The sequence below is a fragment of the Diplodia corticola genome (assembly GCF_001883845.1).
Source record: "Diplodia corticola strain CBS 112549 chromosome Unknown scaffold14, whole genome shotgun sequence".
Lineage (NCBI taxonomy): Eukaryota > Fungi > Ascomycota > Dothideomycetes > Botryosphaeriales > Botryosphaeriaceae > Diplodia > Diplodia corticola.
The window spans coordinates 1-15,641 of NW_017971493.1; the positions used below are offsets into that span (position 1 = coordinate 1).

At 53.9% G+C, this 15,641-nt stretch overlaps 3 protein-coding genes across 3 annotated transcripts; 1 reads left to right on the plus strand and 2 right to left on the minus strand.

Annotated features, from left to right (window-relative positions):
• Positions 1-2,652: 2,652 nt before the first annotated feature.
• Positions 2,653-4,842, minus strand: BKCO1_140001 (glycoside hydrolase family 16 protein; the record flags this gene model as incomplete). The annotated part of the gene is made up of 6 exons (XM_020271006.1): positions 2,653-2,722; positions 2,775-3,255; positions 3,303-3,819; positions 3,869-3,970; positions 4,022-4,199; positions 4,253-4,842. The coding sequence occupies 6 exons, from the start codon at positions 4,840-4,842 to the stop codon at positions 2,653-2,655; spliced, it is 1,938 nt and encodes a 645-aa protein (XP_020132157.1).
• Positions 4,843-5,745: 903 nt separating this feature from the next.
• Positions 5,746-6,262, minus strand: BKCO1_140002 (uncharacterized protein; the record flags this gene model as incomplete). Its single annotated transcript, XM_020271093.1, has 2 exons — positions 5,746-5,981; positions 6,046-6,262. 2 exons carry the CDS (start codon positions 6,260-6,262, stop codon positions 5,746-5,748), a joined length of 453 nt encoding a protein of 150 aa, XP_020132159.1.
• Positions 6,263-11,819: 5,557 nt separating this feature from the next.
• On the plus strand, positions 11,820-14,765 carry BKCO1_140003 (transcriptional corepressor cyc8; the record flags this gene model as incomplete). Its single annotated transcript, XM_020271104.1, has 8 exons — positions 11,820-11,982; positions 12,050-12,253; positions 12,310-12,392; positions 12,445-12,624; positions 12,684-12,776; positions 12,827-12,983; positions 13,044-13,288; positions 13,347-14,765. The coding sequence occupies 8 exons, from the start codon at positions 11,820-11,822 to the stop codon at positions 14,763-14,765; spliced, it is 2,544 nt and encodes an 847-aa protein (XP_020132158.1).
• Positions 14,766-15,641: the final 876 nt, after the last annotated feature.

Genomic DNA, 15,641 nt, shown 5'->3' on the forward strand with positions numbered 1-15,641 from the left:
TTTTTTTATAATTCTAAAAATAGAATTCGTAAAATCTATTATAGATAATAAAAATACTTATATAAATTTAGCCTATATTAATAATAAATTAATTAAAATACTCTTTATAACTTATTCTTAAGCTTAATTTTACGATAGTTTTACGTAGTCTAAATATTTTACCTTTAAAATATTAGAAACGTAAGAAAAAAAATTAATTTATTTAATAAATATACTAAAACTTACTTTTAATAAAAATAAACTTTTATAAGGCTTTTATCTAAAGTATTGCGTTTCTAATAGTAAGAAGTTAGTTTTATTATAAGATATTATACGGATTATAAAGATTAGCCCGTAATAAAAAACTATCTACTTATAAAGAGATTACGTATCGTACGTAACGTTATCTAAATAACTCGACGTATAGAATATAATAAAAGATATTTAATAATTTTTCTTTTTTCTAAAAAAATACCAAATATTTATAAAAAAAAAAGCCTATAAAAATAGCTTAAATAAAAAATACGCTATTTTAAAATTAATTTTCTTTTAAACTCTAGACGGTATTAAATTTTTTATATTTCTTCGTTTAGCGCGATTTACTACTATCTTATAGGCCGGCGCGATTTATTAGTACGTCTATCGGTACGTCTATTTATATAATAAAATTCTTATCGTAGCTTATCTATTAGCTAAAAACCTTGATATCTAAAAATAACGCTTTATAAAGATTTATTTAGGAAGGCGCTAAATCTAAGATAGATATAGATAGATATACCGATAGACGTACCGATAAATCGCGCCGGTTTATAAGATATCTACCGCTACGTCTATTTATTATACTTATTAGGCTTAAGATTAGGGCTAGTATAGTATTATTCTTAGATATTAAGTTTTTTAGCTAATAGATAAGCGACGATAAAAATCCGGTTATATCTCTTTTACGTAGGCGCGATTTATTAGTACGTCTACTAGTACGTCTACTAGTACCTTCTTTAAACTTAGTACCTTTCTAATATAGATCTTAATAAAGCGTTATTTTTAGGTATTAAGGTTTTTAGCTAATAGATAAGCTAGAATAAGAATTTAGTTACGTATTAGTAGACGTATTAGTAAACGTACTAGTAAATTACGTCTACGTAGAAGATAGTAGACGTAGTAGTAAATATAGTAGTAAATCGCGCCGAACGAAGAGATATATTATAGAATATAATATATCTAATATTTTATACTAAATAACGGTATTATAATAATAAAAGAGTAGTTTTCTTATATATATATTATAAATAGCTATATTTTTATAAATCTATAAAAGAGCTATATTAAAAAAATATTTATTTATTTATTTATATAAAGTTTTTAAATATTTTACTTTATATTTTAAAGCTTTTTATTAAGAAATAAAGATATAATAGATTTATTTTTTAAAAAAAAAACTAGGTATTTTAGTAAATAATATCTACTAGAATACTCTTTTATATTATATTTATTAAAGTATCTAGTTTTATCTATTTTAAACTCTATAAAAAAGTATATTAAAAGTTTTAAAATTACTATATATTACTAGGCATTATAAATATGTACTATAGTAGATATAAGCTATAGTTATTATAAAGTATTTAAGGGGTGCCTAGAAAGAGCGTAAAGAAAAGAAAAAAAAACGTCTTAAACGTCTTTCGCCTTTTATCTCTTTTCTTCTATTTATAAACGGCTAGAGGTCTTTCCCCCTTTCTCTCTTCTTCCTTCCCCCTCTTCCCCTATCTTTTCTTCCTTTTCCCGCCCGTAAGATACCGTATCGCGATATAAACTTAAGCGGACGTAGAGCGGTAGCTAGCTTATACGTTATAAGAATTTCGAGGTTTATTCTCGTCCGCCCGTAGAGAGGTTACGGTGCGAAGGCGGTATCCCTTCGTGGTTCACGAATTTCAAGCCATTTCCCATCTCCGTGGTGCTATTCCAATGTTGGGGTGGAACCAGGCAGAACACTCGCTTCTCTCGCATCGGAGCGTGTAACCTCGCCAATCAAGTCGCGCGATTCTACCACGACAAACCCAAACCCCAAAGGCGGTGTGCTCTAAACCGCGAAGGGACAAAGGCGGTAGGCGGGAGCGGAGGCGAAAGTAAAGGGAGCGAAGCGTTGGAAAAACGGAAGGGCCGGGCGAGCGCTAAATTGGGCGAGAGAATTCTGTCTCACATCTTTATATTATAGGATAGTATAATTATTGTTCTATACTTAGAATAACGAAGTAGTTATTTTCGGTTGGATTAATAGGAAATAGATGCTTTAGAAGTAGTAAGGAGGAATAATAGTTTAAGTAGTTATACGTAGAGAAAGGGTATTGGAACACTGGTAAACGCCAAGGGGAGCAAACGTAAGGCTTTACGCTGGAGACGACTAAAGCGGATAAGGAAAATATGTTACAGAAACACTACCCAAACAAGAAGAAAAGGCCCGCCCTACCAACTCCGGGGATCATGCATAAGGTGAGTCTTGTCCCCAGATCAAGAAGTTGTAGATCGATGCTGGCGAGAGAAGTCTATAGGAGCCGTAACGTAAAACGAAGAGGAAATCATGCTACGCAAACTTCGTAAAGTGGATCGACGTTTCTAACGGACTGGCGCCAGGCGATGCGTCGCAAAATGAGGAATGGTCCTTGGGAAATACTGATACTCCTATGAGCTCTTACTGGAGCTACACTCATGAACGAGGGAGTTCTCCGGCCAATCGTAATCCGTTTGATGCCTGATTATTCGTTAGTAGTCGTCGGATGATAATATGGAATATAGGGTCATACCATCGGGTCAGATTAATGTTACTGTATGGCTCTGGATGATTGGCAATGTATTCTGTGGTGGGGTAGTCAGGAGGGTCACACGTCATGAGTTCGTTATCCTCATCCTGGTAGATGCGGATGTAATCGATTCTCATGGTGGCCGGCAGCGTGGAAGCAATGCCAGTGAGATTGATCGATGAGAAGCTATCGGACATGCCGAAATTAATGATGAGCGACATGGGCTCCTCTGGAATCACTCTTTGAGCAACATTTCCGTTGGGGCCAATCGCTCTTGCGTCGAGTGTCCACATGGGCTCATCGCCAACAAACCATGTAACAAATCCTGAATCGCCGGGAGTGTAGTCAAAAGCATACTTCTGGTACGCGTTGCCGTCGTACCAATCGTTGTTCAGGTTGGACAGGCCGGAAATAGCCTGCTGGTATGGGCCTCCAGCATAGGGGTTGATCTCAGTGATGGAGTGGTCGTAGACCTCGAAGAAATCTGTTGCTGTTAGTGGATGAGAACAAAGCAATCAATGGCAGACACACCATAGTCTGGCTGGTACCAAATATCAAATGGCGCCAACTGGCAACTCTGCGAAACAACACCGATGTAGTCCCCCGAGGCCAGAGGCGCGTTACTTGCTTCGATGACATCGATTTCAGGTGCAGATCTCGACTTTCCCGGGTTCGGGTGGTCTTCTCCGTCACAGGTGCAAGCAGGCAACCTCATTCCTGGCAGGTAGTTGATACCGTCAGTCGAGCTCTGATTGGCAGTGATGCCAGCGTCACAGGTGTCCGAGTAACTGTATGGCCACATGCCGTCTGTTGTGGCAGCATATCCTGGTCGACCCAAGTTACCCATGGCCCAAAAGCCTGGCCAGAAACCGACAGTGTCTCCTCGGCCGGGGAGGGAAATGGACGCCTCGAGGTGACCGCCTTTGAAGCAGAGCTTGTTCCACGACTGGAGCATGCCGGACCGATACTCCAAATCGTGATTTGCGAAGGCCTCGAAGCGAATATTGAGTGTTCCATCCTTGGTAGTTACCGCATCGGGATCGTAGTACTGCAGGCTTGTTAGCTTGCGCGCGAGAATGTAGGTGGTCGTGACAAACCTCAAGATCCTGTGTCACTCCGTACCATAAATCAACAGCTTGGAAATAAGGATCGTCCTTGTCGTAAAAGGTCCGACCGTCGGTATTGAACTCGTCCGAGAACTGCGATGGTTGTCAGACAACAGGGTTGCAACGTGAGCAGTGCATCCATACCACAAGAACTTGCTTCTTGCCCGAGTAATAGGATTTGCGAGACTTGACGCTATCGGGCGTGTCGGGATCGATCAAGCCGTGTCGAATGTTTTTCAGCAAGTCTTGTTGGACGTCGATGCAATTGGGGTCCTTTGCGCAAGCATTTCCCGTTGGGTCGATAAGCCTCTGCGCAAAGGTGCTGTGGGAAACGGTTAGCGTAGAGCGGGCAATGCTGCAATCTCAGCCACGTACAGAATGGGATAGCCGATGAAGAGCATCAGCAGGCCCAGGGAGAGCAAAGCAAGACCGCCGACATTGAGCATGCCACGCCTGTTCCATATGTTGCAGTCGCGAGGCTCTTTGTCGGCCGGGTCCGGCTCGTGTAGCCAGTCATCCTTCTCAACGTCCTCGGGAAACAGCAGGAGGCCGGCAGAGGGCGTTATGTTGTACTTTTCCGAGACAGTCTGGGTGTTGAGATTCAACTCGTCGTCACTGCCAGCCCTGGACGGGGTCCTTGACTCGTCAAAGGGCGAATAGAAAGGGCCGTGACTTTCACCCGACTCGGAGCTCCAGCTGGTCCTCCGCGACGAGTAGCCGGGCGACTCTTCGTCACGGAACCTTCGCGTGCGCGAGGGGCGCGGCGGGATGAGGAACTCGGCGGACTCTTGAGCAGGGCCGGGCTGGTTGTACACGGGCCGCGTGTCGACGGTCAAGGAGCGCGACGAGTCCAGGCGCGCCGGGCCTGGGCGCTCGGCGGGAGCGTCGGTGCCAATGTCGGTGGTGCTGGAGTTGAGGCGGATATGCGGCGGCGCATTCTGCGCAGGCGAACCTGGTGGGGACATGAAGCGAGCGTGGTGGGCGCAAGGCCAGGCGAGCGGCGAGCGGCGATGGGTGACGAGGCGCGCTTGTCGGAGCGTTCGCGGTTGCGGTCGCGGTCGCGGTTGCGGTCACTGGCAAGAAGCGCGCAAGGGACGGCTGAGGCGCTCGAAATATTCCTGGGCCGAAAGGGGCGGTTGCTGGGTTATTGGAGGATGGAGCAGGGCCTGTTGGGCTTTGTTGATCGAGAGCAGGGCAGAGGGCGAATAGAAAGTGGCAGCAGCCGGAACTGGGTCGTGATCTAAGATCTGCGGCGACCAGCAGCGGCACATTCCCCTGGCTCAACGCAAGCAAATCAGGCCGGCCGGGCAGCACGACATGCGAGGAGCTGCGCAAGCACTCGGACACGCCCTGTCGCTATGCCATCATCATCGCCCGCCCAACGCTCCCATCAGCACGTCCGGGTGCCTCTGCTGGCTCGTGTGCTCGTGTGCTCGCCCGCCGTCTCTCCAATCGCGCCGATCTCCCGCAAGCCGTGAGCCCGCCACCCGCAGCACAAAGACATGATGCCTCGTCCGGACCGCGCGTTTCCATGCCGCCATGCACCCCTGAGCCAGCCCATGTCACTGCGTCAAGGTTTCATCGTGCCCGTTCACAGGAATGCCGCCCATACTGGCCTGGCGCAGCAGCCCGTCCGTCCTGTCGTGTCCAAATGAGCCGCCGTTTCTGCTTGCGACCGCGTTCCCCACACCGGCCGCTGGCCGTGCAGTGCTAACCGGTGGAATGCTGCTTGCACACCCATGTCCGACCGCACTCGGCCGGCCATGGGGCCGAACGCACCCGGCCGCGGAGCCGTCACTACGTCTGCCCGTGATGGTCTGCATCATTTTCACAATTGTATTCCTTCTGCCGAACTTCTACTGTAGTCTTCACGACTCGATGGCCACTGCCTTCAAGCCCACAATTCTCCCGCCCTTCTTGTCCAGGCTCACTACGTAGTACTCTGCCCTCGTACTGCCATGCTGCACTCTGAAGATGGCGACATCGTGGCTTCCGGCCTGCTTTACCGCATTCAGCACCTTCGCATAGTGACCCTTTGGATCGAATTCGCTCTGGCTGATGCTGGACGCGTCTGAACCGTGTCCGATCAGCTTGGCGAATTCATCTGAGCGTGGCCATCATGTCAGCGGTCTGGTCGCCTGGGCAGCGGAGAAGATACGCGTGCTGACCTTGGGAAGGCAGGGACTCGGAATTCCACTTGAGGCTGACGGGCTCGAACGGTTCGTCGGCGTCGGAGATGTAGTATTCCTCGACCTGCAGTAAAACTTGCGGCACCTCGGAATCCACCGCCTTGGTCTTGATTGACTTGGACTGAGCCGAGGGCACCGAGCCCGTGTCCTGGTTGGCCTTGTCCAGGAAGGCGGCGTAGTCTTCGTCGGAGGCCATGGAAGATGAGTTGGAGAAGGGGCGTCTGCTTCCTGTGATGCGAGCCCTGGAGGACGCTTGGAGGATGGCAATAGTAGATCCGGGGCGGCGTGGTGGAGCAAGCGCGCGGGAGCAGGCGTGCGCAAGAAGAAGCGGACTGCGGCGGATTCTGCAGGCGTATGACATTGCCCCACGTTCCCCGCGGTGCGGCGAAGGTTCCAAGATTTCTCTCGTCTGTTGCCCGAGGCGGGCGCCGAAAAAGCTTGGTACGTCATCACGCCCCAGCTCTGGCCGTGGCCCCCGTCAGCCTGCCCACGTGCACGCTGGCCGGTCGTGACCTGGCAAAGGCGTGAAAGACGTGCAGCGCGTGCAGCGCAGTGCCCTCGAGCCGGCGACATGCAGAGTCACGTGACCGACAGCGGCGTGTGACAGCTCACTTCCAGCAGCACCTGGAGAGCGTCCTCCGCTTTGCGTGATCTGCCCGGACCAGCAGCAAGCACCTTGAGCGCGTCCTCTTCTATCCCGCCCGGGCCAGCAAAGACACGTCAAGAGCGCCCTCCGCTCATCCAGTATCAGGGGGCTTGACGCTTCCCCTCAAAAATTTCATCGAAAAGCTGGCATCTGAACGGTGGCGATGATGACGGTTTTACATTCGCACCACACCACCCGAACGTATGGATCAACCAGTTTGACTACGGTCGTGTCCTCAGCGTCGAGGGCGCGGAATATTTGGATTTCTCGGTCGAACCTTGTGGAGACAAACCGCCCTACCCCTGATTCTGACGTTTCCCGCTCGCCTACCAATCCCAGTTCTGCGTGAATCACCGGCAAAAATCCCATCATCACTCGATTCCAACGACGAGCAAGCTCTGTTGTTTGGCGAGTTCGCTGAACATCTGGCCGACAGATCGTACACCCAAATTCAGCCTTGTTTGAAAGAGGGGTTGATCAACCGATTCACTCAGCTTGAATCGCGCGTCCTGTTGGCATGATAGGAAAGTCTAAGGTACCTTCACCTTCCTTAGTATGCGCCATGGACCTGACAACAATCACCATAAGAAGTAGACAAGTTTACCCCTTCCGCGCTTAGCGCACATTCTCAGTGTGTATCAATAAGGAAACGAGCCTAAGCTTGGGTATTCTCTTAAACGTATCGGTAATTACTTATCCTTGACAAGGTCCTGTCTGTGTGGCTTCGGCGATTGCCAGAACTTCGAGTATATCGTCCTGGAGAGGATGGACTCAAGAGATTTATTTCGACTAGTTGGTAGACCTGTACTATGGCCATTAACTGTCATCCCGTTACTACTTCGTTGATCGAGAAGTGATTTACTTGGCATCGCTACCGACCGCTTCGGTCTCGATCCCTTCCTATAGATGGAATCAAGGAGTCGTCCGAACAAGGTATAGCCTGGCCAAACATTACCCCTTACATGTTCTTGAAGAACAGAGCCCTACATCCCATCGACATTGCCATGAGCTGACAGTTCTGACAGACGTGCTTGGTCAAATCCCACCGCATCCTTTTGATTTCGCTGGTCAGGTCGGATGGGGACCGAAGCCCATGCTTAAGATGGATATCGACAAACCACCTTCCAATGACTCAGCCAGTTCAGGCCCATCACCGAAGAAGGCCAGATTAAACCACAATGTCCTCGACGATGGCCTCCGCAATCCTCTCTCGGATACCAATCATGTCCTCCAGCAGGACGGTCTCAACAATGGTCTTCACAATGCCCTCCAGGATGCCCCCACGACAGCCTCGATAATGCCTTTAATAATGGTCTCCGCGATTCTCTCCTAGATGCCAACGATTTCCTCCACTATAGTCTTCACGATGCTGTCCCGGATGCCAATCAAGGCCACGACGATACCCCCACAGCTGGCCATAACCTCCCAACACTTGACCCTGATAAGCTGGAGGGAGATAGAGCGACGGAAATCCAAGCACGGGAAGGATATGACCCCATCAAAAGCGATAACAAGCCACATACGCTCCTCTCGGGGCCTCTTGTGGCAGTCTTTCGCCAGCGCTGCCTTGATTTTATCAGACTCCTTTTACCGCAGGGGGTGAAGATGTGTCTTCCGCCAAAGTCATCTTAAGTAGCATGCAATTCAATTTTGTGATACTATCTGCACGTCTAATGCAAGTGGCCTCCGTTAAACATAGTCTCCCGCGCCTGCCGTCTCTTGGCTAGCCTTCTGGATAGCCATATGCAACCCGTCCGCCGTGAGCTCCCCACTGAATGCATCATTCCTTGCTCGCATGGCGGAGAAAGCAACTGCTTCAAGCCCATCTGGAGTTACCAATACAATCGCATTTGGGTCTCTCAGAGATCCACCTTCCCTGGAAATGCGGCTCTTGAATTGGTCTAAGAGCGAAACCTTCTGGTCAGGCAGCAGCCCGCAGAGGCACGTGACCTGCAGCGGCAGTGTGATAGCTCACCTCTTGCAGCCGCGGCGCTTCTGGGCAGCCGTAGCGACCGAACAAGCGTCGGCGTTCCGGGCCTGACGGTGGAGTCGGAGGAAAAAGCGCCATCTCATGTGACCCGGGCACCACTTGGGCGGCGGAGGAAATTGAGCCATGGCGATGATTTGTGTGGGTATTCGAAGCAGGTATCTCGACGTAGATGAAGGTCAAAACATCCTTTCCCCATACAGAGGTGATGAATGTAATTGCTGAGATTATACAAATGCATCCGGATATGGGATCCTACTACGTACGTAGTGTGCGAGATGAATATATCTAGGTAGGGTCAGTTCCTTTCTGCACCCACTGTGCGGGCGCTTCGCTAGCTCGGCACGACAGGCTCTCAGCAGCCCCTTTGCAAGCGCCGGTCCGCTCCACCATCTCCGCTGGCAGGTTCCCACTGCGACCGGCCTGGGCCTCGCTTTTGTTCTAGCGCCGTTCCATGTGGGGAGTGCCTCCGTATCCACCGAGATTCGTCGACCGCGGTTCCCGCTCGTGCCACTCTTGTCCCTGAGACCCTCGACTTCTGAGTTTGTGATGAACCAGAGCTTAATGTCGAACGACTTTGCTGTCACGCCGTGGCTGAGCCTCCCAACGCCTGCCTTGGTTCCCAAGCACCACCACACACCCACCCGCCGTGCAATGGTGACGCCAACGCCCGTCAACCGATCCGATGCGGTCTGACTCTGGCCGCATGACTGTCTGCTGTGCTGTGCATGCCGCCATGCATCGCCGTGCTGGGAGAGCGATGCACGAAGTGCCTATAGGCCTTGCCCTGACGCCCTGTGGTGGCCTCTTCCGCAAGCCTCCACTGCGGCGCTCCATACTCTCGACTCCTAAAACCCGCTCTGGGACATGCCGCCCTTTGTGTGCAGCACTGTCTCATTGCTCGCGGCTGTTGCCAGGGCCGCGAAAGTGCATGCACGCCCAGGCGGGGCGGGCCGCCCAGTGAGCGGTTGTAAAGTCCGAGTCTTGCGCCAATCTGCAAGCTTTGGACTGGTGCCGACATGTATCTACATACGTACGGCCTTTGACGATGTCAGATCGGTCTTTGACGATGTCAGATCGGTCTCGAATATACTTCTTCTTCGAGAACGTAGACGGCTTTTTGGTCGTCATTGTTCGGCTGCAGCCTAGCGATTGTATGCGACTTCTCCAGATACTGTGCAGACATCCGATTGCCGCCCATTCGTTGTTTGAACTCATCGCAGCAGCAGGTGGTCGAGCGTAAGAGCTTTGGATCGTCACAGCCACACGCAACAGCCGCACAGATCGGGGCCCCAATCGCAAGCGTCCCGCACGCATCGACCTGGTTTCGGTTGCTCTGAGAAACAGCCCCGTCATTTGCTTGTGAGGCTCAGCGACAAGCAAGCTACAGCCTGCGCCCTGACGAACAAGACGGCGATTCTCGATGCACCATCCCTCTTACTACAAGCTCACCTGTGGTGTTGCTGGAGGTTCTCAAAATAGAAGCCTTGGGCCAGAACGGTTGGGCGACGGAAAGATCGAAACCCCAGGAACCAGGCTGCACCCAGAGCGCCGCACCGCAAGCGCAACTTGAACGCTGCCTAGATAAACCACCGTTCGAGCGGCAGCATTATTACGAGCGCGCGCCATAAGGGGGCGCCGCTGGCGCATAGCGGCGGTCACGGCGGATGCGGAAGGAGGCAGAGCGTGGGCCCTGGGGGGCTTGTAGGGGCGCCAGGCGAATCTTCATGTGCGTAGGGCGGGTGGGGGCGGGCAGAGGGCGCCGTGGTTATATGACGGGGCGGGCGCACAGGGATGGCCAGCGACATGGTTCCTGCCGGCGGGCGGCGATAAAGCACGTTGGGGCCAGCGCGATGACAGGGGACGGGGAGCGCGTCATGCAGCAGCGCGCAGTGGCCGATCCCGCCTTGAAACGAGGGCGGTGGCACGCAGCACGGCGTGGCCAATGGCGGCGCAGGAGCGCGGTCGGTCGCAGCGGGCAGGCTGGGCGGGGCGCCCGTGGCGACCGAAAGCAGGCGTCAGGACAAGAGGCTGGCTGGCCGCGCCGATCCGCAGCGATGGGGGGGGCGCGCGTTACAGCCGACGAGCAGCAGGCGGCCGTTCTGCGCTTGGCCGTGGGCGGCGTAGATCTCGCACAGAAAAGCCACCTAGTGCAGGATGCGCGCACAGGGCTCCGCGAACAAGGGTCGGGCAGGCCAAGGCGTGGGCGGCGTTCCTGGGGTCGCGGCAACGTTGGCGGAAAAAGAAAGGCGAGCAGAAGCGGTGCGACGCGGCCGTCTCGCGTGCTGGCCGCCGTCAACCCAAGCTCCACCGCGCCCCGCGGGCCCGGCGAAACGGTCGCGCTGCTGCTTGGGCGGCGCTGCTGCGAGGGCGCGGCGCGCAGATTCGTGCGGCGGCGGCGGCGGTGCGCCTGTCAGCTGCGCGGCGCCGGCTGCTGCACCCCGGCCGGTGTATTGTTCTTGTGCTGCAGCGGTGTGTGTGGTGGGCGTGGTGGGCGACACACACACGGGCGCGGCTGGGTGCCGACGGGGGGGCAGTGCGCGGGAATGGCTCTGCCCTGCGCGGTACCGTGGGAAGGCAGATTGAGAGCAGCCGCGCCGCCTCCGCTGTGCTTCCCTGCACGCCAAGCGCCTAGCGCGAGCGCTCTGAATCGCCTTTCGAGCCCGCTGAGAAATCTTCCCCTAACCCAGCCCTCATGTAATGCAATGGGGCATCTCCTCTCCCGGCCCTCACTCGAGTCCCGTCGCCTCCATCTCCCGCGCCCTCTGCCTCGCGCCTCCCCATCCCCATCCCCATCGCCCCCTTCCCGCCCGCCCAGCACCATTCCCGCCGCCGCTGCTCAGCGCCCGGCCTGCGCTTTCTGCACCGCCTAGCTGGCACTGCTGCTGCCATTGCGTGCCGCCGCCCGTGCGAGCTGGCGTTTCGTTGCCCAAGCCGCCGCTGGACGAGTCGCGACCCGACAAGCCTGCGTCGTCCGCGACTCTCGGCTCGCCGCCCGCTGCTCAAGACCGCGTCTCTGTGGCATCGCATCGCGAGCACGCGCCCGCGAGTCTGAGCGCCTGCCCTTGCGAGAGCCGACGCCCGCCCGCCCTCTAACCACCACGGCACCGTTCGCGCTACATGGCCACCCACCAACAACCATCCCCGACGGCGGGACTGCCCACCCACCATGGCCCACCCGGCCACCCGCAGCCTAACGGCCACCCGCCCTTCCCGGCCCAGGCCAAAGGCGGCATCTCGACAGTCCTCACCCAAACGAACGAGCAGACTTGGCTCGCCCTGGGTACGCACTCAGCCCTCCGTCCCCTTCTCCCCTCGCTCGCGGCTGGCGCCTACTGACCGACGTGCAGGCAATCTGTCCGAGATGATGAGCGACCTCGACGGCGCTCGCCAGTGCTACGACCATGCTCTGCGCCACAACAACTGGTCCGTCCCTGCCATGCAGGCCATCTCGTGCATCCTCCGGAGCATGGAGCAATTCCCCGCCGCCGTTGAGTACCTCAAGAATATCCTGAAGATTGATCCGAACAACGGCGATGTCTGGGGCAGCCTTGGTACGTCCCCCGCCCTCGTCGCGTCCCGTATACCTGTTCTCACCGCTTGTCTGCAGGCCACTGCTACCTCATGATGGACGACCTTCAGCAGGCCTATTCAGCCTACCAGCAGGCACTCTACCATCTGCAGGATCCGAAGGTATGTGGCCGGTCTTCTGCTGGCTTCGTGTGCTCGCTGACGTATACATTAGGAGCCCAAGCTTTGGTACGGTATCGGCATTCTGTACGATCGCTATGGTTCGCTCGAGCACGCCGAAGAGGCGTTTTCGCAAGTCATGCGTATGGAGCCGAGCTTTGAGAAAGCGAACGAGATCTACTTCAGGCTCGGCATCATCTACAAACAGCAGCAAAAATTTTCTTCTAGCCTGGAGGTACGCTCACTTCAACTGACGACTGACTGCGCCGCAACTCGGAAGTTGACCTATCGCAGTGCTTCCAATATATCGTCAACGATCCTCCTCGGCCGCTGACGGAAGAGGACATCTGGTTCCAGATTGGTCACGTGTATGAACAGCAGAAGGATGTAAGGGCGTCGACTCGTCCGAGCGAGAGTGCATGGCTGATTTCCTCCAGTATGAATCGGCGAAGAACGCCTACAGACGCGTGCTCGATCGGGATCCGAATCATGCCAAGGTCCTTCAGCAGCTGGGTTGGCTCCACCATCAGCAAAGCAGTAGCTTCGAGAGCCAGGAGCGAGCGATTGAGTACCTGGAGAAGTCTGTTGCGTCGGGTAAGATCGTGCACTCGTTCCCAATTGGTGCCCGCGTGGTTGACTGACACCGAACTGCAGATCAAAGCGATGCCCAGAGCTGGTATCTGTTGGGTCGTTGTTACATGTCGCAGCAGAAGTACCCGAAGGCGTACGAAGCTTACCAGCAGGCTGTCTATCGTGATGGCCGGAACCCGACCTTCTGGTGCTCGATTGGCGTCCTCTACTACCAGATCAACCAATACCGTGATGCGCTCGATGCTTACTCTCGCGCCATTCGCCTGAACCCCAACATCTCTGAGGTCTGGTACGACCTCGGAACTTTGGTGAGTTTGTTTTCCACATACACAACAGCGCCTAGCGCGTGGCACTGACCAGTTCTAGTATGAATCTTGCAACAATCAAACTGCCGACGCGTTGGATGCGTACCAACGTGCAGCTGATCTTGACCCTTCAAACGTGCACATCAAGGCACGCCTGCAGCTGCTGCAGAACGGCCAACCGACGAATGGTATGCCGAATCAGAACAGCGCGCCGTTGCCGCAGGACGTTCATCCTCAGGCCTACCAGCCAGGAGCTATGAGTGGTCCGCCGCAGCCTCAATGGGGTGGCCCTCAGCCTTCTCAGCCTGCTCCTCAACAGCCTTTGCCTCCGGCCGCGCTTGGTGGTGGCAATGACTGGAACAGGCGCCTTGCTGGCATTCAAGACCCGCAGATGCCAGCGCAGCAGATCGGTCCCTACGATCAACGCGATCCTGCGCTCAGACCAGGGGCGTCAGCTCGCCCCGCTAGTCCGAGGCAAGAGCCCCCCAGGCAGTTCCAAGAGCCGCCTCGACTGAATGCTGGCCCAGGACCGGCTCGCCGAGGCCTTTCTCCGTCGCCAAAGAGCCATAACACTGCCCCCAATCTGTACCAGGGCGGACAGGCGAATCACCCCCCGCAGCAACAACCGCCACAGACCCAACAACCGCCGCAAAGCCAGCCGAACAGGATCGCCAATCCCAATTATGGAGCTCATGCCTCAAATGGACCTGCACCGCCGGCCACGCTGAATGGTCCGCCGCCCCCAGGACCTGGACCGGTGCCTCCCTACGGTCGCCCTGCAAGCCCTCCTCCCGAAGTTCGCCCCATTATTCAGAGCCAGGCGGCATCTCCGAACTCGCACTACGCTCACCAGAATTACCAGCACCACCCTGACCCTGCAGCTCCCGGAGGCATCGCGAGTGGTGCCCCTCCGCCAGCTTCAGCTCTTGCTGCCGCCGAGGCCGCCGCCCGTGATCGGGATGAGAGGACTCCAACTGCTCCAAAGCGCCTACGGGAGTGGGAGGATGACAACAGCCCTGCTCACAAACCTCCTGCGAACGACGAAAAGCGCCAGCGCCTTGACGACGATGAACCACCTCGCCGCCCCTCTCCGCCTGAGAGGATGGCTTCTCAAACCTCGCAGGTACAGCGAACCCCCCCGGATGCAGTTGAGGCACGTCGCCCCGAAGAGCAGAGACACATCAACGATGGATATCACCCTTCGGAGGCGGCGCACCATCCGCCTTCCCTTCCTGCCATTCACCCCCCGCCTCCACCGCAAACGCCTCATACGGCGGAACAGCCAAAGGAAGAGCGTAAGGAGCAACACGAGCCGGCCGCTCGCAAGATGGAGGTTGATGAAGACTACGACGACAGTGGCGATGACGAAAAGCGGGTACAGCAACCCCCGCGCTCCGAACGGAACAGTCCACGCAGCGCAAGCGTCACCAATGGCGTAAATCACACGCCTACTCCGATGGACACGAAGCCGCCGATGTAACTGTTTGGAAGAGATGGCATTGTGCATCGCGCATTGTTTTAGCGCAATCTTCTATGGGCATGTTCCTTCTTATTTCGTTCTCCTCTTTCCACTACCATGCGATTAATCTTCTTCTGTTTAAGTGCAGTGACCACTCCTGTTCTTGTCATTCAGCGCAAGTGATGCGGACAATCAATCGTAGGGAAGTAGGTCCCTGGCGTAGGTAGCGAATAAGGGAGCTCTGATTGCTTTGAGTGCTTGCTCATCAGTTGTTTGGGGCGCTTTGCGGTGGTGAGCAAAAAGGCGGATGTTTCAAGGTCCTCGCTTTCTCGCGAGCTGTGTGCTGGATTAGTGTTGTTGTATAGAGCGATATCCCCAGCGTTACTTATCCTCTGTTCTTTCATTGTTTCAGTTATGGTTAGCTTGACCAACGTCTCCGTCACGAGAAGATGCCTATCATCATGCGACGACGCTGTATCACATGATGACATCGCATTGCTACCTACAAATCATATCGATCTTGTACACACGACCTTGTGGGTGGTTCTAGCCTGCATTCCGTTTTCGAGATGTCAAATGACGGGACAGGATGCTCAAATGGCCAAGGATTGCTGCCATTGTAGATGCCAGCAAGTATACTTGCGAGGCCACACCGGAGCGGATTGCAAAATTCTCCTTGCTCATTCTGTCATCCCAAAGATCATACTATACTCCCGTGGGTAGTTGGAAGCTACGTCCGAGTGCTGCTACTAATCTAAGGCCTAGACATATTTGTTTTGAATGCCTAAATATGAAGAACGTTGCTCACGGGACACACTGTAGCTCTGAGGACGGCAAACCCCACATTTGGTAAGGTATTACCCCAGATCCACAAAGCTAAAGAAGACCTACGCTATG